General features: G+C 42.2%; 1 protein-coding gene across 3 annotated transcripts; it reads left to right on the plus strand.

Annotated features, from left to right (window-relative positions):
* The first annotated feature begins 391 nt into the window (after positions 1–391).
* TMC7 (transmembrane channel like 7) lies at positions 392–25,209 on the plus strand. 3 transcript variants are annotated; one of them, XM_073362309.1, is made up of 16 exons: positions 392–1,021; positions 3,307–3,559; positions 9,317–9,465; positions 10,840–11,007; positions 11,167–11,252; positions 11,778–11,923; positions 12,831–12,978; positions 14,977–15,150; positions 16,194–16,351; positions 17,276–17,390; positions 18,056–18,153; positions 18,486–18,669; positions 19,595–19,725; positions 20,666–20,821; positions 22,281–22,359; positions 23,801–25,209. In XM_073362309.1, exons 1-16 carry the CDS (start codon positions 964–966, stop codon positions 23,858–23,860), a joined length of 2,163 nt encoding a protein of 720 aa, XP_073218410.1. In that variant the 5' UTR covers positions 392–963; the 3' UTR covers positions 23,861–25,209. The 3 variants fall into 3 exon arrangements, with proteins under 3 accessions (XP_073218410.1, XP_073218409.1, XP_073218411.1); XM_073362308.1 differs by having other exon boundaries at positions 393–1,021; positions 3,304–3,559; XM_073362310.1 differs by lacking the exon at positions 10,840–11,007 and having other exon boundaries at positions 393–1,021; positions 3,304–3,559.
* The last annotated feature ends 49 nt before the right edge of the window (positions 25,210–25,258 follow it).

Raw genomic sequence — 25,258 nt, forward strand, 5'->3', positions numbered from 1 at the left:
TCTGTTAAACAGAAAAGGAATACTTGTGGCACCTTAGAGACTAACCAATTTATTTGAGCATGAGCTTTCGTGAGCTACAGCTCACTTCATCGGATGCAGTGAGCTGTAGCTCACGAAAGCTCATGCTCAAATAAATTGGTTAGTCTCTAAGGTGCCACAAGTACTCCTTTTCTTTTTGCGAATACAGACTAACACAGCTGTTACTCTGAAACCTGTCATAAATGGGCATGGTGCTTCTCAGTCTGTACAGACAGACAGACACTGTATCAGGCAGGACATCCCTCAGTTTGTACCGACAAACAGAACACCTCTCAGTACTCTGTACAGACAGACACACACTGGGCAGGACGCCCCTCAGTCTGTGCAGATGCACACACACTGGGCAGGACGCCCCTCGTTCTGTACAGACAGACAGACAGACACTGGGCAGGACGCCCCTCGGTCTGTGCAGACAGACGGACACTGGGCAGGACGCCCCTCGGTCTGTGCAGACAGACAGACACTGCGCAGGACGCCCCTCGGACTGTACAGACAGACAGACACTGGGCAGGACGCCCCTCGGCTTATGCAGACGCACACACGCTGCGCAGGACGCCCCTCGGCTTGTGCAGACCCACAAATGAGACACCCAGCGCACAGGGTGGGGGAAGTGCAAGCCGAGGACTAGCTTTATTTCCTCTTCCTTCCTTCCTACGGGCCCCTGCCCTGCACAGGTACCGATTCCCAGCCTTGCTGGTGGAGGGGGGCCCTTGCTGGGGAGCCCGGGCCGCCCGGGTAGACTAGGCAAGGGCCCGGCCGAGGGGCGCGGGGGTGTGCGGGACTGGGCTCGTCCCTCCGCGCTGACTGCACAATGCAGCCGGCTGCGCGCGTCTCATTGGCCCTGTGACGCCCGGAAATTGGAACCCCAGCCCGGGCCGCGGCTCCTGCTTCTCCGGCGGCCAGAGCGGGCGACCCCTGTCCAGCATGTGCGAGCAGCCGGCGCCGGAGACCCGGCGGCCGCCCGGCGGCCGCGACGATGACGGTAAGCGGGGAGCCAGGCCGAGCGGAGGGGCCCTGCAGCCAGGTGCCGAGGGCGGGTGGGCAGGTGACCGGCTGCGGCGCTGGGAGGGGAGGACACCGGCCTCGGATCCTCGCCTGCCCGGAGCCGGCGGGGCTGGGGCGGGCGGCGCCGCAGGGCTTGGCCGTGGGAACAGCTGCGGACGCTCAGCCCGCCGGGCCAGCGGGTGAGAGCCGGGCGGGGACACGCGTGGGCCGGTGAACGCCGGCTCCGAGCGGCCTCTCGGCTCCGGGTTCTTCATTTAAACAGCTTGAAAACAGGGAGACTCCGAGCCAGGCAGGCGCCAGGAGAAGGATTATTCTGGGCAATACTGTGGGCCTGGGGCTTCTCCCGCCTGAACCCCAGTGGGAAATGGGTGTCAAGTGCAGCAGAGAGTGGGTTTGTACAGCGCCTAGCACCGCAGGGCCCTGGGCCAGGCGTGGGGCTCCCAGGTTCTGCAGTAGTGCTCTACAACTACTAACGAATCAGCATGGTGGAGTTTTACACCCCGGGGTGTTGCACTGGTGTGAAGGACTGCAAGAGGCAAGGAAGAGCCAGGCCCTTTGTTTTTTTTCACTAGGACTCTGGAGGTGCCTCTCCGCCATGGAGAATATATACGGGTAAAGGGAATTTACTCCCTGAGTAAAAGGGAGTGTTCAAGGAAGCCCTGATTGTCTGTTGTTTGCCGTGAAAGTTGCACGTGTGAATCTGAGAGCAGAATTTAATCTCCAGAAAGAGGGGACAGCCTGGGATGTCACAGTTCAAGGCAATTGCACCTACATTCCCCTTCTGGTCTACCAGTGGCACCCACTTAAATGTTTCTGGCTCCTAGCTGTCACCTCTCTGTGGCAGAGACCTGCATCTTTTCCTCTCTTGCCAGGGTTATTTCCAGATTGCATGGTCCCTTGCCCTACAGCATCATATCCCAGGGAAGCCAGACTGCCTAAACAGGCCAGTGTCTGCAGTCTGCTTCCTCTCCAGTGGCTATGAACATAAATAGCCAGCGGTTGAAAGTTACCACACAGCTCATTCTAAGAAAGCACTAAAAGAAAAGGAGTACTTGTGGCACCTTAGAGACTAACAAATTTACTTGAGCATAAGCTTTCGTAAGCTACAGCTCACTTCATCAGGTGCATTCACGAGAGTGATCACTTAAGGTGAGCTATTACCAGGGGGTGGGGGGGGGAACCTTTTGTAGTGGTAATCAAGGTGGGCCATTTCCAGCAGTTGACAAGAACGTCTGAGGAACAGTGGGGGGGGGGGGGAATAAACATGGAGAAATAGTTTTACTTTGTGTAATGACCCTTCCATAGGTTACTAGGCCTTTTACATCAAGCTTATCAGAGTATATGTCAGTTAATTACTATGTCATTCTTTTGGTCAGATATCTGCTGATGTTCCTAATTTAAAATATCTACAGCTGATACCACCTGGCATCATGTGGTCCTGTCAGCAATTTAGTCACGTTTATTTATTGCAGCATTCTATCTTGTGACATCTTATGATCTAGGGCAGTCGTCCCCAACCTTTCTTGTGGGAATAGCATGTTGCTAACACCCCGTCACCGAAATGCCGCCGCTGAGAAGTGGCAGTGGGAAGAAGCGTCACCGCCAAAATCCCGCCGAGAAACGGCAATGCTTCTCGGCGGCATTTCGGCGGCGGGGTGTCCTGCTGGCGCACAAAAATGCGCCGGCAGGCGCCATGGCACCCACGGGCACTGCATTGGGGACCCCTGGTCTAGGGAGGCTCCTGGTTAGCTGCCTATGCTATGGCTTTTGGGGCCTTATGCCTCAATTAGTTTTGCTAAGCTATTGTCTTACAGGCGATGAGGTTTGTAGGCTCATTGTGTTACTTCCTTAACTTATACTTGCGCCTTACCTAGCAAATGCCTATGTCTATAGGCTACAGAACAGTAGGTCCTGATGTGGCTAAAATACAGTTTGGTCTTGAAGTGTAGATGGGACCAAATTATGTTGCTGAATCTTGCTGTAGAGTTGAACTTTGCAGGGCTGTAGCATGATTTTGTAGCATCCTTGCTCTTTTCAAACTCCTTGCACCAGCTGTACTGTCACCGGCTAGAGCATCCATTTAACACCTTTCCACCCTCATGACACTGGAAGGATTTTTTTGCAATTCGCAGCAGTACTCTTTCTCCCTATGGATTATTGTACGTTTCATACAAATTCCCTGCCTCTGGTCTCATGAGTTTTATTTTGACCATATTTTACACTTAAGTTCATTTGCTTCCTCTCTTCTTTTTTTGGCAGAAGTTTTCCTTCCTGATGCAAACTGTACATCATCATCTGTTACCTTTCTGCAAGAATTGCCTAGTTATCGGTCCATTTTGAGGCGGAGAACTTCTGCTGGAGGAACACAAGATAGACGACAAAACAATCATGGCTTTGTGAGACCCCCTGCTGCAGAGAAAAGAAATCTTGTAGAAGGAACAGGAGTGGAAAATGAGGCTGTGGTTCGATCAATAAGAGAATATGCATTAAATATTCCGGAGAAGAGAAGACTAAGGTTGGATCAGTAGACTGTTTTTTTTTTTTTTAAATGTTAGCTTTTTCTAAATCTGTGCAGAGTACGTGCCATGGAGAGTTGAAATGGTGTAAGACTCAAGTCCACTTCCTAGATTGTTGCACCATACCAAATATTGCATCAAAAAGGAGCTGTCCAGCCCTTCCCTGCCCCCCCCCCCCAATGTAGTACATTAAAATCCATTCTATCAAATAGAAATTTGCAAAGATCACTATGGGTCTAATTGCGAACTCCTGGCTTACACTGGTGAGCAGATATTCACAAGAGAAGTCCCAATGACTTCATTCTGGCCTGAGGTGAGGAATAATTGCAGGGAATTAAAGAAGGGGATGGGAGAATCTGAACAGGTGAACTATCATTACTGCCAAGTGAACACAATTCTGGCTCCCCCTGCTCCATCTGATCAAACGCAAATACTGTTCTATATACTTAAGGCCCTTCATGGCTTATCTCTATCCTCCCCATCATCTCTTGTGCACTGTTGAGATGTTGACTCCACTGCTCTGTCAACGGGCATCAGTCTCAATTGCCCCTTTATCAGATTGTCCAATAAGCCCCTTTGTGTTTTCTCACATGCTGCCCCCTGTGCTCATGGAAGGAGCTCTCCATAAACATCTGCAAAGCCACCTAATTGTCTTCCTTCAAACCACTCCTCAAAGCCTACAAAAAACTCAGCAGCTGGTGGGCGGTGACGTTGCTTATTGTGCTGTTTATAATAATTTCTTGTTTTCTTGTGCGTCCTCTCACCTCCATTGTCTCCTGTCTTTCTGTGTAGTTTGTATGCTCTTTAGGTCAGGGACCACTTTTTTGTCATGTGCTTGTAAAGCACTGTCACCAGATGGCTGGCCATTTTAGGGGAGTTGTGCCCCCGTCCCATCTGTGACTAATAAGTTGCTTCCCAGCTGAAGCTGGGAGACCAGGGATCAGCTGACAGATCCCTGGTCCTCACAAAGACCAGCGAGAGCTACAGGGAGTAGGAAGGTTCCTGCAGGAGACCCTAGACAGGGCCTAGTTTAGATATGACTCTGAGGTGGCTGGCCTGAGAGTGTAATCCTGTGGGGAGCAGCCCAGGAAGTAGAAGGGAGCAGAGAGGTCCACCTTGACTCCCAGGTACATGGCCTGTGGAGTGTAATTCTATAGGGAGTAGGCAGGCCTCTGTAGGAGAGCCTCGGTCAAGGAGAAAAGGGCATGTGTGACACTCTCCCCAAGGCTCTCAGAACCATAAGCCACAGTATTACCTCTCTGTCTTAGCAAGAATGAGCTTTGCTGGAGCTTAGACTGTGTGTCCGCTGCCTACCACATCAATCTGTCCACTTCACCAACAAACTCCCCGAGACTCTGCAAGTCTTAACCTTGCCTCGCAGGTAACAATCAGTGTATCCCAGCTCCCGAGTTACCTGGAGACATCTCTCTGTGGTGGTCACTGGACACACACAGAATTAAGTTTGCTGTCTCCAAAGAGACAATGACGTTATGTTCACCAAGGACTCGTGCTATACGTCAATGTAACAGCCCTGAGATAATTTATACTAAAACTAAGAATAAGTTTATTAATAAAGAACAGAGATTTAAGTGACATTAATCAAGAAAAAAAGAGACCGGTATGGTTGCAAACAAAACAAAACACACTTTCTAGTGACTAAAACTTAATTTGAGCAAGTTACAATCTTTGCCTAAGCAGTTTTATATGATACCTTACTTGATACACATTTATAGTACAATAATCTTGTGTACGCTCGTTTGATTCAATTACTCATTCTTTGGGGTTCAGACCTCCTGTTCTCACCCTAGGGTGTCTGGACCCTGATTGTCACAGCATGTATCATGTGTTGAACTAGTGTTATTTGAAGAAATAAAGCGGAGTCCCTGAAGAAAAGGGGACTGGGATGTTCTTTGGGAGAGTGTTCTTTGGTGCCTGGGCCTGTGAGTTAGACCACCGGCTTACAAGTGCCTGGCGCAATGGGGCCCTTGTGGGGCTCTAGGCACTTGTGCAATCAAATACATGCGATTGATATGGCAGAACAGCTGCTAAGTCAGGATGCTCAGTAATGATAAGTGATATTACTGTTGTTATTAAGTGCCTCAGAAAACTGAACATCAAACTTTCATAGTGTTGAGAACTGCATAGCCCCATCTCCATCAAAAATGGAGGCAAAAGGCAGCCTGTGTTGTTCTCCAGAGTGCCTGTTGGAATGCTACATGTTGGGGCCTGTAGTCTCTGCAAACTGACCTCCTGTGAGAGCAGCTCTAGCCACAGTTAGAGATGAGGTCAGCTGTAGTCTATTCATTTAATGCAAATTAGGTTCAGCTCTTGGTTTCCTGCCAGACTACCAATTCAGCTTCCAGTTGAGTAGAGCAGGGAAACTGTACTGACTACAGCACATGTGGTCACATGTGTGTTGCTATCTTTGGTCTATAAAATCATGACTGGTATAGAGAAAGTAAATAAGGAAGTGTTATTTACTCTTTCTCATAACACAAGAACTAGGGGTCACCAAATGAAATTAATAGGCGGCAGGTTTAATACAAACAAAAGGAAATATTTCTTCACACAATGCACAGTCAACCTGTGGAACTCCTTGCCAGAGGACGTTGTGAAGGCCAAGACTATAACAGGGTTAAAAAAAGAACTAGATAAATTCATGGAGGATAGGTCCGTCAATGGCTATTAGCCAGGATGGACAGGGATGGTGTCCCTAGCCTCTGTTTTCCAGAAACTGGGAATGGGCAATGGGATGGATCACTTGGTGATTACCTGTTTTGTTCATTTCCTCTGGGGCACCTGGCATTTTGCAAGACAGGAAACTGGGTAAGATGGACCTTTGGTCTGACCCAGTATGGCCGTTCTTATGGTCCTGATACTACAAATGAGCATGTGAGTAATTCAGTGGGGCTACTTGTGGACAAAGTCACTCACAAGCATATATATTTGCAAGATCAAAGCCTTTGTTTGCTACACTTGCATAGCATCCTTGTGAATGCTGTATGTTGCCTTTGCTCCATGAGAGCATAGGTTGAGGGGATACAAGGCTTTTGAATTTCAGTGGGCGGGGTTGTGCCAAGCCTTAACTTTTTGTATTTAGGTTTCTTCATTGCCAATTTTTGTGAATATATAAATTTATATTTAAAAAAAAAAATCAAACCTCAATCCGTTGAATTTAAAATGTTTTTCTTGCCGCTCAGAGTTCCCAATGCTCCAGCCATTGCTAGTCATTGTATTGTTTTGCCATGGCAAATTTTCACTTTTTTGATGCCAAAAGGTATCCTGAGTCACTGAAAAAGGTTTAAATGTTATAGAATAGCTTGTGTATACTACTTATTTTTGCTGCTGGGCTGGAGCATATTACTAGAGCTGGTCAGTTTTCCAGTGGAACAGTTTTCTGTTGGAAAATGCTGATCTGACAACTTCAAAATGTTGGGTGAAAATCAATCTTGTCCAAATTTTTGTGGGAAATTACTGAAGTATTTTATTTTGACTGTTATATAATTTATGATAAATTTATTATTTATGTATCTAATTGAAAATACATATTTTTGGAATATTTCATTTTTCAGAAATTATCAGATTTTGACTTTTCATTCTGATTTGGGATGAAACCAGATTTCAAAAATCTCAGAATTTCTGAGGGATGGAAATTCTGAATTTTGACCCGCTCTCCTTATAACATTAAATAGACAAAAAGCTAAATATTTTATAAATCTGAGAGCATATTAAAATTTCTGAAGAACTTTGGTATTCACAGCCATCTTTTTTACATCAATCAGTTACATTAAAGTTGCAGTTTCTTGGCCTTTTGGCTGAGATTAAGTGGAATAGCAGTTTAATATTTGACATATCTGTTAGGGATTGTAGCTTATGCTTGCAGAGGGATGGATTTGTATTTCATGGGTCTTTTCTCTCTCTCATTTCTATAACCCTCATGATAATTTTTCCATTGGGCTGAAATAAACAAACCTGTCAATTAACAGAAATTCAGGAAGCTTTCCCTGCATCCCTCTAATGTTCCCCTATGGACCTGATCCAGCAGCACTGGTAGATAGTCCCAAAGTAAATGCGATTGATTGGGGCAGAGCTTTTTGTTATCAAATATAACCAATTAAAGGGAGTGTGTTCCTTTGATGCTAATGTAAATGGCAGTTATGTGTGGCTGTGTGTTGTGGAAATAATGGATCCCTAAATTTTTGCTTTTCTAAAAAAAAGGGGGGGTTTTAATGTCCAGCCAAGCACATTCTTGGCAGAGCTGGAGGTGAGAGGTTTTAAAAAACACAGCTGACCTCATCAATTCTTAAATTTTACCAAGGGAAGCTATCCTCCTTTGGTAAGCATTTTTGAAGAGCTCCTTTTTCTGTGCATTTTTATAAATTTACTTGGCTTTTTGGGTTGTTTCCCCCCTCCCGCCCCCAATCTGGCAAAAATAGCTTTGAGGTGGATAGAATGTTATCTTTTACTGACAGTAAGAAAGAGATCACTTGACCCTCTGAATTATTAACCCCCTGTACCAGCTCACTTGGCCAGTAAATCAGGCACAACTGAAAATTTAAAAATATTGGTGCCAGAAGAGAGCTGCTGTCTGCAAATGGCAATCTCCCTTTGCTTACGCAACCTTGGGAAGTGATTCCTCCTCCATGGCTCTTTCATTTCACTGTTCATTTAAAATTGTTTTGAGGTGAATGCAGTCCTAGAAGATGAATCACAAATACGCACTCTTTTCTACGGAGAGGCTACAGATGGCAGCCGTGATACTGTCTGCGTTAGGAAAACTGTTTCAGCTAAACTGCTTTTAAGACTGGTTAGAGACAGTGTACATCAGTTATTAGACAGTATAAGGTGGCTTGACCCATTTTTACTGACTCTGATTTAAGATAGATCAGGTCACCTAAAACCAAGTCCTCATGAGGGTTACGTCTATGCTTCAGGCTGGAGGTGTAAATTCCAGCTTGAGGAGACATACTTGCACTAGCTCTGATTGAGCTAGTGTGCTAAAAATAGTATGTAGCTGCAGCAGCAGGAGGGACTAGCTGTCCTGAGTATGATCCTGTCCAAGACTCTAGCCATGTACTCAGGGCAGCTAGCCCCTCATGCTGCCATGGCTATGCTCCATTTTTAGCACCCTAGTCAATCAGAGCTAGCACGGCTATGTCTCATTGAGCTGAAATTTAGACCTCCAGCTTGAAGTGTAGAGGTACCCTAGGTGTCCTGACCTGGTTTTGCAGAACCATTTTGAAATCGGTTTAGTAAAAACAGCATAGGTTACCTTAAATTGTCTAATAATGGGTCTGTACTGTGGCTCTAACCAGTTTTAAAACTGGTTAAAATATCCCTAGTGTAGACAGGCCCCAAGTGGTATTAATGATGAGAAAGATTAAGAAGGGAGGTTGCTGGACTGTTGGAATGTTCCTATTCCAGTTATTTTCCCTGTCTCACAAGGTGGCACTAGTTGTCATCGGATTGTTCCATTTTTAGTTTATAGTAAAGGAGACACATTATTCTGAAGTTGAACAGGAGAGATTTATTAGCCATTTTTGTTTTATATTTTAAATGAAGGGTACAGTACCAGAGCCATTGGTTGGAACCTGACCTGTTCCAAAATAGCTTAGGGGGGACCTGCATACATTACTATTATTTATTTGTATTGTGGTGCCAGGCCGTGTGTGTGTGTGTACACTCTAACCCCCCCCCCCAAAAAAAAAATTCTGTCCCTATGACTAGGAGTTTATTTTAATTTATATTTTTACTAGGGACATCCAGGAGGCTAATGTAAAATATTTATCTGGATGGGATCAGTGGAAGCAGACCAGAAATAAATCATGGAAAAAATTTCTAGATGAAATCAAGGAGCTGTCATCTTACTTGGAACTTTGGAGAAATGACATTCGTAGCATTGAGGGTATTATACTTTTATACTTCCATTTTCTGTTTTATCTTGCTGTTAAGCGTGCAGTATTGTTAGTATGTAGATCGGTGTATGTGTGCGTTTTCCTCAGAAAATAAGTTTGCATGTCCTGAAGACTGAAGCCTACAGAATAGGTACACCATGGCACAGTTGACATCAGTGCAAATGTCCCTACGCTGCCCTGATAAGGTTTCTTAGCCCTTGACTCCATGCCCATTCAAACCTTTGCACCTTACATGAGTCTAAGCTGGTGCAACTTTCACCTTTTACTGCTCCCCTTGGTATAAGTTATCCTGCCTCAGTCTTGCAACCCCTTACTGTCATTTATTGTGCAACTTTCCCTCACATGTTACCTTTAAATTTGGCACACTGAGTTTGAGGGAATAAATTACATGCTAAGGGACTGGAAGAGAAAGGTGATAGGGCTGTACTAGGAAAAGTAAGTAATTGGGATAAGTTAAAGTTCCCCCTACCCTATTTACACCTCCGGATAGCTCCCTGGAGTGTAAATTATGCTAAATTAGATTTCCATATGCTCACTCAGACTCAGGACCTTGTTCAGAAGTGATATGTAAGGGACTGTAAATGGCACCTCAGTAAGTGGGTGTGAGTCTGAATGGAAGAGAGTCTAAATTGATGTAAAAAGAAAAGGAGGACTTGTGGCACCTTAGAGACTAACAAATTTATTTGAGCATAAGCTTTTGTGAGCTACAGCTCACTTCATCGGATGCATTCAGTGAATGCATTCAGTGGATTTTCCACTGAATGCATCCGATGAAGTGAGCTGTAGCTCACGAAAGCTCATGCTCAAATAAATTGGTTTGTCTCTAAGGTGCCACAAGTCCTCCTTTTCTTTTTGCGAATACAGACTAACACGGCTGCTACTCTGAAACCTAAATTGATGTAATTTTATGTAGACTGACCCAGAAGAAGGTGTAAATGACACCAGTTTAGATTCCCATAAATGTACTTAGATTTGAGATCAAATTCAGAGGAGAATCTGTGTTTGTCCCTTTTTTTTTTTTTTTTTGCAGGTTGCTGTGTTGTGTGGACCCAGTTAATAGTTAAAGGTATAGAGTATCGTCTGTAGTCAGCCTTTTAAATATATATACTAGTATTTATAATTTCCCTGACAGGTCAATAGAAACGTGTCAGATGAAAACTAGTTGAAAAGAGACACTGAGTCAGATTCTCATTTAATTTACATCATTGTAAATCTAGAGTAACAATACTAGCTTCAATGGCATGCCTCCAGATTTCCCCTTGTGTAAATGAGATCAGATTCTGGACCCTTTGCCTTTAATGTCGTTTCATATTCACAGTGATTTTTTTCATTATGATTGGTGACATTTTCTTTTCTGTTCCCAGGGAAGTTTGGCACTGGTATCAAGTCCTATTTCTCTTTCCTGCGTTTCCTGGTCATGTTAAATTTTATAATCTTTGTTCTGATGTTCAGTTTTATAACACTTCCAAGCACCATTTCTAAATACGGAGTTCTCAACAGTAGCTACGTTAAAGTTCCTTCAGAAAGCATAGGTAAACATCCTTACAATAGTTTACTATTGTTTATGTCAAGCATTTTAAAGGGGAGATAAGTGTTTGCCTGTAGAAGTAATATTTGAACTACCTTGGTCTCATGGTAAAGTGGAAAATCACTACTTTCCCAGTGACTTTTATTCTGTCTTCCTTTTGCAGAGTTGCGATGCAGAAATTATACAATTAATGGTACTAAAGAACTCGTTTACTTCCATACTTACATAATAGATCTGCTCTCTGGCACTGTGAGTAATTAGATTGAATTGTTTTACTTTTCTAAATCCAAAGTTAACACATGTAAAATACAAAGAGGTTTTGCTAGAGGAATATCTTTTCACATCAGTTTTGAAAATGATGCTGCATATACATCAGTGGAGATAAAGTTTTAATCTTTGTATGCAACAGGCAGCTGCTTGCTAGTGGGCCAGGAGACCTGGCTGGTCACATGCTGCAGTCTCTTATTCTCATTTCCAGCTGCTATTTTGCACTGAAAGATGCTTTAAATATATTATTTCTACTGCAATGGCTTTCATGAAGCTGCCAGCAGACTGTGTTGTGAGTGGAAGGGGAAGTGGGTCCATGAGGTAGCTAATCTCTCTAACAAAACATGGTTCATGCTGTGCAAGAACTTGGGAACTCCAAACTTGTTGTTGCTTGTTTCGGGCGCTATATAGCAATCTTTGTTTCATTGTACTAAGCTCTCTGCAAAACCTTGTTTACTAGCTGAGAGATCAGTATTGTGACCAGTGTTATGTGTATTCCTGTCACAGGGTTTCCTTGAAATGACGAGTCTGTTCTATGGATATTACACAATAGATATGGTACAGTTGAAAGTCATTAAATACAATGTGCCACTTGCGTACTTGCTGACTACACTTGTCTGTCTCTCATTAAGTCTTATCTGGATAGTGAAAAGGTAAAGACAACTTTTGGTATCTTCTATTTATTGCTTGATATTGTACAGTTCACTTTCTATCCCAGTATATAGGAAACACAGTGAATTATTCTTGGACATCCATTGATATGGAAATAGTGTAGCGTCAGCTAAATCCCTTCTGATAACTCATGGTGTTTTCCTCCATCAAAAACATATTGATACAGAGCACGTGGAATAAAAAATTCATTCTATTGGCTGCTTTCAAGGGGATTGTTCAACCTTTGATGGGGGACTGAAGCAAAAACTTTAGGTCTGTGATGCAGATCCAGGTGAACTAATAAAGCTGAATATTGGCTAGGCTGAATAAATCTAGCTTCTGGGTTTAAGATCTTACAAGCCCTGGTATGGAGGTAACGATAATGATGTGTTAGATCCTTATCTGTGTAGTCTTGCGCTGTTAGGATTTTTTTTTTAATATAAGGTGCTGGGAGCTAAGAATTTTTAATATTTTTAATAAAGTTGAAATAAGTTCTTGTGCAGAGGTAGTGTGAGTTGGAGAGGGAGGAAAATTGACAAAACAGAAGACCTCGCAGGACACTATGTGACCAGAGTCTCGGTGTATTTCTGGAAGTATATGTGGTTGCTAAGAGTTGAGGGGACTCTGAAATCCATTTGTGAACTACACAAAACCTTAGTTTTCATGGGTTGCAACGACTTCAAGCTGGTTTTTTTTTTTTTCTGATCTTAGGCCTTACTGAGAGAGTTTGGATGAAAAAATTGGTAACAGATGTTTGTGCTGATTAATGTGTGTCAACTAGTAGAGATTTTGCTTGCTGCTATATAGATTCTGAAAGGGCAGAAAGAAAAAGTGTAGAAATCATGGTTGCTCAAGTTTTTGGTAAGACTGTTTAATGAATGAACAAGGGTCTGCAATATGTTTTATTAGGTCTGTGGAAGGGTTTAAACAAAACTTGGTACGTGAGGAAGATCAATTTCAGAGTTACTGCAACAAAATCTTTGCAGGCTGGGACTTCTGCATTACAGATCTGAATGCTTCGCGGCTGAAACATAGTAGTTTACAGTATGAACTAAAAGTAAGTAACTGTTCTTGTTTTTTCCTTTGTATCCTATTTCGCCTTTCTGCACTTCAGGATGGCTCATAAGACATGTACATAACTTTGCAGATAATTGGAATAGGGCTAGGAAGATTAAAGAAGCATGCACACATTGAGTGAGTGTGTGTGTGTGTGAGAGCGAGAGAGAGAGATCCCACATCCTATTGCATGCTCTTCCGGACTATATAGGGGTCTGTTGCAATGCTGGCAGGATCAGTACTGAGCCTCAGGGCCTTCCCCCATCCAGCCCATGCTTCTCTTTTCATCTTCTTGCTCACGCTCCAGTCATTCTTCCTGTGCTAGTCTCTACTTATCCCAACAGAAAATCTGTTGATTGTTGGGTTGCAAGGTTGCAACGTTGTAGGAAGCTGCTTGGTCAGAATAAAGAGCAGCAGCAGTTCACCTTACAGTTTATTTGTCAACCGCCACACTGCTGCTTTAAAAAAAAAAAAAACACCCCATTTTCAATCAGGTGTTTCAGTGACACATGTGCAGAAAATAGGATTCAAACCTCCAAATAGGTTCTCAACCGCAGAAGAGGTTTTCTACAGACAACTGGGTGCTATAAAGCATTTCTGATTAAAATCAGTATTGTTCTGCCCTCTTCCCACATGCATTTGCTGCTGACATTTGTGTGGTAAAATGACCTTTGGAGAGAGAGCTACCATTTATCGCCTTACTCCTCCTCTTTCTTATCCATTTTGAATACTGAGACTGTGTGTGTGTGTAATCCCATTAAACAACAGCTGTTGTTTGTCTGTACTTTACAAAATATAACACCCATGGCTTTCCTCCCTGTTAAGACCAGATTAATATGTTACCATAAATCCAGGGCCTCAGTTAGTTTTTATTCCAGTGTGGAGAAAATAAGATGGCTGCCACTCAGGTCACAAATCAAAGCTTCCTTCATCCTAGTGGTGACGTCATTTCCAATGAAAGTCTTGATTCTAATCTCGAATACACGGGGGTGCAATGTCACGTGTCCGTGCATGTTACCATTATTCCGTCAGTCCGGCAGAACACACAGTGTGAACAGAACCAGCCCCTCCCTGGCTTCCCACATCCTGGGTCTCATGCTGAGTGAGCCTGGAGGCTGGATTAATGTCTCCCTTAGAGGTGGCCCTTTCAGATCATCCTTGATGTGCAATAATGGGATGGTGTGTGAATGTCGTACTTGTTCTGGGGATGGAAAGTGAACTTCACTAAGGTTACCTGTCTTAAATTCCCTTTGGGTTTTAATATATTACATCAAGTATAAATTAAAGTGTCCTGGTTAGGTTGAGTTATCTTTTATAGTCAGTACATGAGAATAACTCCATTGACATTAACGGTTTTAAGATTATTACTATGTCTGTTTTTGCAGTGCCCAAAAGTTTGCCAGGAGTTTTCATAGAACAAATTAAAAACCCATCTCCTTGCCTCAAAGAGCTTACCATTTAATTATCTGATGAGATGGTATAGATGAGTGTTTCACATCCGATGGGTTTTGACCCCCACGCAGGGTCACAAGGCATTGAAAATGTTATTGCAATCTAAAGCATAGAACTTCACTCCCCCACTCTCCACACAGCCTTACTTTTAAAACTGAAGTATTCTTGTCAACCTCTTGAAACCCACACAAAAATAAATTTTATAGGCTTATCCTTGTTGTTGTTGGTACATATTTTACTCTTAATAATAAATGTAAAAGTGTCACAAAGGTTTTTTTACTTTGAAGAAGGGGTTGCCAACCTGAAAAGGTTGAAAAACACTGGGTTAGGGGATTTGCATTGGGATATAGACCCGTTCTGAACCCATTGAAGTCAATGGAAAAACTTTTTCAATAAGTTTTGGATCAGGCTGCAAATGTGTGCACCTCAAGAACAAGATATACCTCTTTGTCTTAATCGGATGTTCCAGGTGCTGATGACACATGGACACATATCCCTTTGCATCAGAGGACTGTACATTTCAATATGAATTTTCTTTGGTTTATAGACAGACTTGGCGGAAGAAAGACTAAGGCAAAAAAAAGCTGACAGGACAACAGAAGAAAAGCTGCGCATCTACTGTCTAAGACTGTTTTTAAATATCTTTGTTCTTGCACTTTTGTCAGTATGCTTTTATTCTATCTACAGAGCAACCATCTACTCGCAAGAAAATATTTCCAATGTAAGTCTTAGACAGGACCTGAGAATGAATCCTGGTAGTGTGCTGATGATCGAAGTATGCTTGGCAAAGTAGGGTGAAGAATTGTAAAGGAATGGAGTGGTTTGGTCTGATACAACATTCTCTTGTGTAGCGTCTTCCGTACAAAGGGGATCCCCAAGCACTCTTCAGTTAGTTGGCAGCAAATGGGGAGTGGAATCAAGAGGTATATGCAAGAGAGAAAAGCTGTGTCTTCAAAGGAGGCAGTTACTGATGTGGGAAGGTTATTCCAGTGGTAGGCACTCCACAGAGAAGAAAATGGTTCTTGGACCAACAGCGGCCAGATTTTTTTGACACGACAGAGAGAAGGCCAGTGCTCGACAAACAGGAAGAGAAGGGAAAGAGGGACCATATAGACAAAAGGCAATGAAAGGTTTTAAATACAAGGGGTGAAATCCTGGCCCTGTTAGGAGTTTTGCCTTTGTCTTCATTTGGGCCAAGATTTCACCCAAGGAGTGCAGAATCCCAAAATGATTGGGAAGCCAGGGGAGTCGTGTGAGGCAGGGGAAGGGAAAGAGCTGAGACACAGCTGTGTTTTTTTGCCTCAGTATAAAAGCTGGAGGCGGCATTCGGCATGTACTTGGACTTAGCGAGGCCTTGGGGGAGCAGTCATAGTGTTCCAAGTATGCAGGGGTGAACGCTTGGATGCACATTTGGGAAGGGATGGGGACAATCCTGTGTATTGACAGTGGTGCAGAGGTGCCAGTAGGCAAATTTGTAGTCCCCGGAGATGTGGGGGAGAAAAAGAGATCAGAGTGAAAGATGATGCCAGAGTTCTGGACAGCTCAGGCCAATGGGAAGCCTGAGCAGAGAACAGGAACAGAGAAGTTCCTGAATGCATCTGATGAAGTGAGCTGTAGCTCACGAAAGCTTATGCACAAATAAATTTGTTAGTCTCTAAGGTGCCACAAGTCCTCCTTTTCTTTTTGCGGATACAGACTAAGACGGCTGCTACTCTGAGAGAAGTTTTTGTGTACATTATACTTCTCACCTCTCATCCCATGTAGGATAGCATCAAGATGATGTTTGAGGGTAATCTCTTGGTGCAATACTTGCCTTCTATAGTGATCACCCTGGCCAACTTTATTGCGCCTCTGTTTTTTTCATATATAATCCGATTGGAAGAGTATTCACCAGCCTTTGAGATCAGGTTAACACTGATGCGGTAAGTGTGTTTATTATTATTGTCACTAGCTTTTCGAAGGTGCTGATCGTGGTGGCACATGGGTGCTCTTTTCATAAGTTAAAATGGTCCTAAACAGCAACATCCCAAATCAGGGAAGAGATGTATTGTGGCTCCCCACAGCAGCCAATCTGGCTTTCTTGGGAGGGCCCAGGATAGCAGAGAGCAGCCTCTGCTGGATGTCTTTGACTGCATTTTTTCATTTCTGGAAACAATCCATGACTGTGTCTGTGGATGGAAAGACAATGTAGTCATTTCGTCCTCTTCACCCGCCTAGCTGGGTGGTCTGTGGCGGGGTTGGTTCTGGGGGCTCACCCTGATATAAATGCGTGGTGGGACAAAGATACAGTCTTGGCACAGTTCTCAGTAGCGCAGGAGAAATATTCACACTGTCTCTCTGTACAGCAGCTATTCCACAGGACAGCAACAGAGTGTGCAGTCTCAGCTTCACTTATGTTACTGTCTTGCATTAATAGGGCTAGAGCAGGACAAGGCCCAGCACGAAGTGGAAGTAGTTGTGCCAAAAGATACTGCAGGGTAAGAGACAGCAAAGAGCTGGGAGTTGGTGACCTGAGGCAGTTAGAGAGTGGCAGCCCGAGGACTGTGGCTGTCCCAAAGCCTACATTTGAAATGACTGTGGTCTAGGACATAATGTAAGCAAAACACTGACATACTGTAATCTAAAGTGTGGAAGAGTCCAAGAAGCTTAATAATATTGAAACTGAAATAAAACCTATGTTAACTCATTGGCTTATTCTTCAGTTAAAGCTGTGTGAAATGCTTTTGTATTAAGGGCCTGATCCAACACCCTGTTACACTTAATAGAGTCCCATTGCCAGTTGGATCAGGCTCTACAATTGTGACTTTTCTGAGGTGTTAGGGCGTGGCATTTTGTCATTTCTGCAGGTGTGTCTTTGTGCGGCTGGCCAACATTGGTGTTCTTTTGTTTTCACTGTGGAATCGAATCTCCTGTGGTAATGAAAAGTGTAAGCCCTGTGGATACAATTACGAGCTCTACCCAGTAAGCAGATTTTATGTTTAATCAATCACAATGTCCAAATAAAGATACCTTTGTACATGCTTTGCTTGCGTGTCAGGTACTCAGAATTGATGTTCACTTTGAGACATGCTTATCTTTAATGTCCTCCAAGAGAGGCATTAGTTTTCCTTGCTATATATCTCCTGCATCTAATGGGAGCTGACGATCGCCTGCCCCCTCTTTAGTTGTAGGCTGTAATCAGCCTGTAATCAGGAATTGGGTTGCTGTGCAGGGTTGGGGGAGAGATACAATTAGCACTACGTATTATTGCTCAATGTAAATCAGTGAAGTTCTTAAATCTGTGTATGGCTTGTTTTCCTTTTAGGGCAAAATTGAGATTCCTTTGGAGCCAGTGGGACAGATCCTTAGCTGGTGTAGATCTGTCTCATTGGAGCTATGACCATTAACACCAGCGAAGGCTCAGACCCAACAGCATTTATTGCGTTTGATACCAATGGGACCAAGGTTTGGTCCTTTAAAATGTTTATGGGTTATAGGGCAATAATAATAATTAATAAAAAACTTCGGAAACATGGCTAGGAGTTTACTATTATGGCAGTGATTTTGAAGTTAGTTGTGTTTTCTGACAGATTTCTGTAGTTGCTGTTTGTTCTTCTAATCCTGTTTTCCCTCTTTATTTTTTTCAGTGCTGGGAATCTCGAGTTGGGCAGGAGATGTATAAGCTGATGATTTTTGATTTCATAATAATTTTTGCTGTGGCAGTGTTTGTTGACTTTCCTAGAAAGTGAGTATTCACTCCCATTGAACATGTTTTTGCTGAACAATTTAAGATGTTCCTTTTTACCATTACTCCTGTTACTCTACTTTTCTCACCAGATTTTCCATTTTAAATTAAAACCGCAATTATAAAATTACCAGATTGTTAAATAAAATACCTGATCAATTGGACACTTGCCTGCCAGTGGAATTCGGTTTCTTGAGACGTCATTGTGTTACAAGTTTTGTCTAATGCTTTTAATGTTCCTTTTCTCTTTACTCTGAATATATATTTAAAAGGTTGTGGAGTTCAATTCAGTCTCACTGCTTGAGAACTAGTGTTTTTGTTTTGTTTTTTAGGTTGTTAGTTACCTATTACTCTTGTAAACCAATTCAGTGGTGCGGCCTGCAGGAATTTGGAATTCCTGAAAATGTACTGGAAATTGTTTATGGGCAGACAATCTGCTGGATTGGAATCTTTTATTCACCCGTTCTTCCTGCTATAGCAACTGTAAAATATTTTATCGTCTTTTACATAAAAAAGGTAATGAAGGTTTGTGGTAAGTGGAAGTAAATTGGGTACTTCTCTGTGGCTTTTGTACTTGCAGAAGATAGAAATAATGATTTTTAAAAAAATACTAAGGGTGCAGCGTAATGGAAATGAAATAACATGGTGTCCTCTTTGGGGTGGTTTTATGGTGATTTAAAAAAACAAACAATAAAAGTAGATATTTAACTTTGAAAGGATCTAGAAAATGACTGCTTAATGTCATGCTCATCAGTTAATTTGTTCATTTTATAAGAAACTGTTGCTTCGTGATGCAGTTAATTTACACCTTGTTGCCGGTGGTTTATTTTCCAACATGAGACTTCAGAGCAAGGAAGGGATTTTGCCAAGATGGCATATATTCAGTTCAATCAACAAAATGGAAATCCAAGACTTTGTTTAAGAAGTGTCAGTTCTATGTGCCTTTTGTCTCAGAAGTTGTGAAATCTGACCAGACCAGCTTAGATTCATTCCTTTTGAGCAGCAAATCCCTGCTGGCATTTTAATATTTTGCAAAGGTTTGTGTGACTTGTTGGGACTTTTGGATTTGAAACCTAAAGCCCCGATCCTGCAATATACTCCACACAGGCAGAACTCCATTACAGTCAGTGGACCTATATGCAGTCATAGGGATCTCTGGCTGGACTGGGGCCAAAGCTCTGAAAGCAACTGTAGGGACTTCCTCTTGAGAAGACGCAAACCCAAGATGGTGGATGGTATTTGGCTTATTCTGAAATGTAAAACATTCTGACCTCAGCTCCAGGGAGCCCATTAATATCAAAGGGAGCAGGATTGAGCCTTTAGTATTTGGGGCCAGAGGAGAGGGATGGGCTGGGCTAGGCTAGGCTAGACATGGACCTACTGGAAAAATAAATGGTTGAGATCTGTTTCTTTCCCTCGCCCCCCTTTTCTTCCTCTCCAGATAAGTTTGATGCATACGTGTAGACCTTCAAAGAGGCCTGTCAGAGCATCAAGCTCTAATTTCTTCTTCCTGGTGGTGCTGTTGATTGGGCTTGTATTGGCTTTTATTCCTTTGGGACTCAGCATGACATAGTAAATAATGGTTTAATATTTATAAAGTTTATTATTTTGCTTTCATTTAAAGGGATTTTTTAAACTCTAGTAGGGATGCCTCAAGTGGTGGGTCTGGCTTTCATAAAACAAGTCACGGTTGCTTTCTCTCTCTCTCTCTCTCTCTCTCGGGCCGGGGGGTCAGGAAGGAGAGGAGTAAAATTTTAATTTGTCCAGTCCTCCACGGTTTAGCCTCAACTCAGGAAACTTAACTGTGCCAGAACTTGGGTTCAGGAGGCCGGTAGCGTCCAGTGTTTGAATTACACCCCTTTCTCCCAAACCTCAAGAGTTTTTTTAAAAAATGTTTTGGTTCTTCTCTGGTTCTGATTGGCCGCAGATGCTGCTTTCCTCAAGAAGCTTCACTGGCCTTTCAGGATTAAACCAGGGCAATTAACCCCCTGGCTTTTCTGACTACTTCTTGTTAAAACAATCCCACTGCTCCCTGGTGTCAGCACTCTTCAATGCTCATTTGATCTTGACAAGGAAGTGAGAAAGGAACTCAACACGAAAATGTTGCTGCATAGAAAGAAATAAAACTGAGGGGAAAAAAGATGTGTGGGGTGGGGGGAAGACAAGGTGATCTTTCATACTCCGTCTGTATCACATTCACTCACTTAATCGTACCACGTGCAACATAATGAGTTTTGTAGACCACAGAAATCTCTCCGCCCATATACACCCCACAAAGCACCAGTCCATCCTGTCACCAACCATTTTGGAAATATAAGTTAGAAGAAAATATACCTGCATAGAATTAAAACGTAATTAATTACTTGTGCACTAATAGCTTTTTTGTTTTAAAATAATTCATTTTAATATAAACAAGGGCACTTTGACTTATGGAAACAAATAAGAATGGGATCCCCTGTTGCCTTGTTATATCTTTCTGTGTGACATCTCTTTTATGTTGCTTTTTCAATAGCTTCCGCCCCTCTAAAGCGTGTGGGCCGTTCGTTAATTTTAACAGTTCGTGGGATGTTGTTCCACATACAATACAAGGGTTTCCAACAGCTCTGCAGAAGGTCCTTAATGGTATAGCTTCAGAAGCATTTGCAGTGCCTTTCTTTATGGTTATCTGGTGAGTGCTGTTGAGTTTGGTGGTGCCCTTTAAGTTTTGTTGTCCTCCATGTAGTTGTACGATTTAGTTCTCTGTTAATTAAACGGATGTGAAACATTTATTAAACCCAATTTTCTTTGCGCAGGGAGGCGGTAGGCTTCAGCTCTTGTATTTGAACCTTCAATTTTTGTCTCTTTTCATTATTTGCATTCTTCTCTCGTCTCTTAGTTGTCCAGATGACCAACATTGCCGCTTCTTATCTCTCTTCCCAAAACATTAGCAGCTAGCCATTCTGCAAACTGGCACGTTGTAAGCAGAGGGCAGTTTCCCCCCCAGAATTGCACCTGTGTAATGTGTCTGGCCTTCCAGTTTAGGAAACTGAAGTCCCAAGTTTGCTACTTGGTCTCCAGATAGGCCAGTCCATAAAGTAGAGTTTAATTTTATGTCACTGTTTCATTGATCTTGAGAGGCCTTGTGCACTGGGGTTCTGTATAACTTGTGCACTTGTTAAAACCACCAACTACATCGGAATGTTCACCCCAGGCCCTGATTCTTGAAGGTTTAATTTTAAGCATATGCTTAAGTGCTTTCCTGAACTGGGTCTGTAGTTTTGTACCCCTAGGACTTCACGTCTTATTTTTCATGTCCTTAATACTCAGAATGTTTTTAATACGTGGTCACTAAGTCCCTATGACATGTTTGCTAGTAGGTGGTGGTCATAAATTTTAATTATTTGGAAGACAAACCATTTCAGTTCTCAGATAGGCAAGCAGTTTCAGCTTCCAGTTTCCTGCTATCTCCTTTGCTCCTTTCACAGTGTTAATCTCATTCTGAGTCATTTACAAGGGCAGTATCTATAGTAAGCCCACAGGAATTAATATAAAATTGATGTGACTACAGATCAAGGGCTAAAAACTGGAGAAGAGGGAAATTAAAGAACTACTCGTTTAAACTCAGCTTCTCAGGGAGCATCCCCCTCAGGGCACGGAAGGGTGCTGATAGTCCATGGAGGGGACAGAGGCCCTCTAACCACACAGATGTGTGGAGATGGGGGAAGCACTACAGATCTCAGAACAGCTTCAAGAGGACCCGCCTTCCATGCACCCTGAGTGCCTCTTCCTGCTGACAGGAGAAATCCCTCAACAGCTCTCTTGCCACAGGCTGCTTCAGTCATGGCTGTCCCCTACCCATCCCAGCTGTATGTTGATACTTCATTAGTTTGGGTTTTCCATCACAATGCTTAAAGGTTCATAGGTGCTGGAACTAGGGGTGCTGCTGCACCCCCTGACCTTAGGTGGTTTCTATCATATACAGGGTTTACAGTTTGGTTCAGTGGATCTCGATGAGCACTATACAAATTGTTCCAGCAACCTCCGGCTTAGTTTGGTGTACGCTGTAACTGTCTTTTTTTCTGAATAGTTTTGTGTGTATGTTGGCATGTGTATGATGGTAACATATTATACATATTTCCTGTTTGCAGCCTTATTATGTTCTATTTCATTGCCTTGGCTGGAGCACATAAACGGGTTGTTGATCAGCTCAGGGAACAGTTGGTTATGGTAAGATCTGATACAATGTCTTCATTCCTTCCCCCCCCCCCCAAGTTTTTCAGTTGTGTTGCACTAGAAATCGAGCATGCAAAGAAACCAGCTGTTTTCTTGCTCCCTTCTATTTCTCTTGTATAGCCAGGTATAATGAGAACAACAGTGTATAAGTACCTTCACAGGGAGAAAACACAGGGTACTAAAGGGCTCTTTAATCTTGCAAGAGTTGAAAGGAATAATAAGAACCAATTGCTGGAATCTGAAGCTAGACAAATTCATATTAGAAATAAGGCAACCCCCCACCCCCTCAAATCTAACATCTCTTCATGTCTTCAAATCAAGACTGAATGCCTTTCTGGAAGAGATGCTTTACTCAGACACAGGGTGTTGTGTGCAATACAGGGGTAACTGGGTGAAATTCTACGGCCCACGTGATACAGTATAACAGACTAGATGATCTAATGATCCCTTCTGATCTTCAATTATTAATCTATGAAAACAGTAATTAAGACAGAAAAATAGGAGGTGTCAAGTGACTGACCCTTAGGCAGAATATTTGCTTTGGGGATTTTATGAATGTTCTTGTTCCTTAGCCACAAACAGAGAACACATCTGATTGCCATATATATATATATATATTCCATTCTATTTAATATCACTGCTCTTTGCAAGGAATATGTATGCAAAAATTACTGTGATATCTGACTTTGAGCAGAGTTTCCAAATCTGTGTTTACTAATATGGCTCCATATGCCTCTATATTATTAATTATTATTATTATTATTATTATTATGTGTATGTATTACAGTAGCATGAAATTGGGCCAGGTTCTACTAGGAATAGTTTTAAAATAACTAACTTGAGAAACTACTAATGAATAGGGCTCAGACATTCCACATAGGATCAACTCATGCCTAGAGCTTTGGGGATTTGCAAGTATGAACATAGCATCCACACGTACCGGGAGTAACGCACTCTTTGGAGATTAGCATGATCCTGATTAAGTTTTCTCTTGGAAGTGAAAGCAGAGCTTCAGTCAGTGACTATTAAACTTTGTAGTGCATGCCCCTGTGTGTGTATCTAAGGATGGACTCCAGCTTTTGGTATTTAAATTCTGATTGTGTCTGAGAAGGGCATGTGTGTTAATGTATATAGGGGGTGGAATTATCAAAAGCCCCTGAGTGATTGAGGAGCACATGTGTCATTGAAAGTCAATAGGATTTGTGTTCCTAAGTCACATAGGTGCTTTCGAAAAGGAAACAGTACTAACTCGTTAAAATTACAATTGCCTTGTCTTTACTAGGATTATACCATGTGTTAGTTACCATGTGGGAACAATCCACCTTTTTTCCTAGTAAAGACAAGGTGAGTGTGACTTATATGTATAGATACATTGGAGAAACAGAATGTCTTTTTAAAATATATTTATTGTGTTTTATTTTAACTGTCTTTTTAGGAGAGTCGTGACAAACTGTTCCTAATCAGAAAGCTAACTGAAGCTCAGAAGCATAGTTGAAAAACCTCCAAAAGGAAATTGTGTGAGATGGATTTTGACTTCGAGACTTTATAGAACCACTAGATACAGCAGGAACAAACATAACAATCCGTAGACCTTGAAAACTGAATCACTAACTAGGGCCCTGATCTTTCAAACAATTTTGTGCATGCTTAACTTTAAGAACACAAGTAATCCCACAGCTTCAATAGGACTACTTGTGCTTAAAGTTAAGAATGTGCACAGATGTTTTCAGGATTGGGGCCTTAACATGTTTGTACCATATTAACTCTGCACAGAAACTCTCTGATAGGACTATTTATGTTGCTAAGGTTTAAGATTATCAGTGTTTACATTAAACCCCTATTTTCAGGGGGTTTTAGATTGCTGTAAAAAATGTGCTCTGAGCTGAAACTTTGCCCAGGAAGCATCTTAGCGCAGAAACCATTTGAAATATCAGTTTATCTGTTTGTAAATTATGCTGTGGGAGTAGGGGGGTCGGGGTACTATAGGAATTTCTAATTTTACACTTTTCCAACTAACTTCTCTTTTAAAACTGAAGTGTTGGAGGCATCTAGGTTGCTATGCTGAATTAGCACATAGGGGGAACAAATAAAATCTGTATTCATTGAAGTAGATTTCTTAAATATTTTTAATATGTAGACTTAGAGTTTTTGCTCTGAAACAGCTATTATGGTCACTCTTGTCTATGATCCATTGGAAATTTGGCCCTAAGTGTTTCAGAAGCAAAATACAACGAAAGGAATTTTGAGCAAACGCTGGGAACAGATCCTCAGTTGGTGTAAATCAGCGTAGTGAAACTGAAGTAAACGGAGCTAAGCCAATTTACACCAGCTGGGGATCTGGCCCTTATTTTATGCCTGTAATGTACTGTTACTCAAATTTTGTTCTGAACAAGTTTTGAATGTTGTAGCGCCTTTCTTGCTTAACTCTCAGGTGTGCATATTTTAAAGCAAATAAGTAGCAACTTTACAGTACAACATTTGGAAACTTTAACACTCTTACATGCCAGTACCTCTTAAATGCACTACTTGTTTAAAAAAAAAAAAAAAAAAAGCATGGAACTATATTTTTATGAACGAATAATTTCCAAATATTCTACCAGGTTTCATTATTTGAAGACTCTGCTTCCATTGCTTAGAGTTTTCTATAGTGCGTTGTATGTACGTATACGTATGTTACTTGAAGTCTGTAGAGGATATCTTAGAACATATTACACAGTAGCAATAAGTATTTATGCAAGCCCTTGGTGTACTGTTAATCTTTAATGTGACAGATCCTGTATCTTTATGACTGTGTATCTTGGAATTTTTAAAAAACTAACATGCATTAAACAACTCTGAATCTTATCTAGTGTGTGGAGATTTTTAAAAAATAGTTAACGTTATTGAACATTTC

This window comes from Lepidochelys kempii, chromosome 10, assembly GCF_965140265.1.
Source record: "Lepidochelys kempii isolate rLepKem1 chromosome 10, rLepKem1.hap2, whole genome shotgun sequence".
NCBI classification, from domain to species: Eukaryota; Metazoa; Chordata; order Testudines; family Cheloniidae; genus Lepidochelys; species Lepidochelys kempii.

Excerpts from the sequence above, each read along its gene's own strand:
- TMC7 (XM_073362308.1), top strand. The coding sequence starts at position 964 with ATGTGCGAGCAGCCGGCGCCGGAGACCCGGCGGCCGCCCGGCGGCCGC. Across the intron at positions 3,560-9,316 it reads CCGGAGAAGAGAAGACTAAG|GGACATCCAGGAGGCTAATG; the intron begins GTTGGATCAGTA and ends TATTTTTACTAG. Across the intron at positions 17,391-18,055 it reads ACAATTACGAGCTCTACCCA|TGCTGGGAATCTCGAGTTGG; the intron begins GTAAGCAGATTT and ends TATTTTTTTCAG.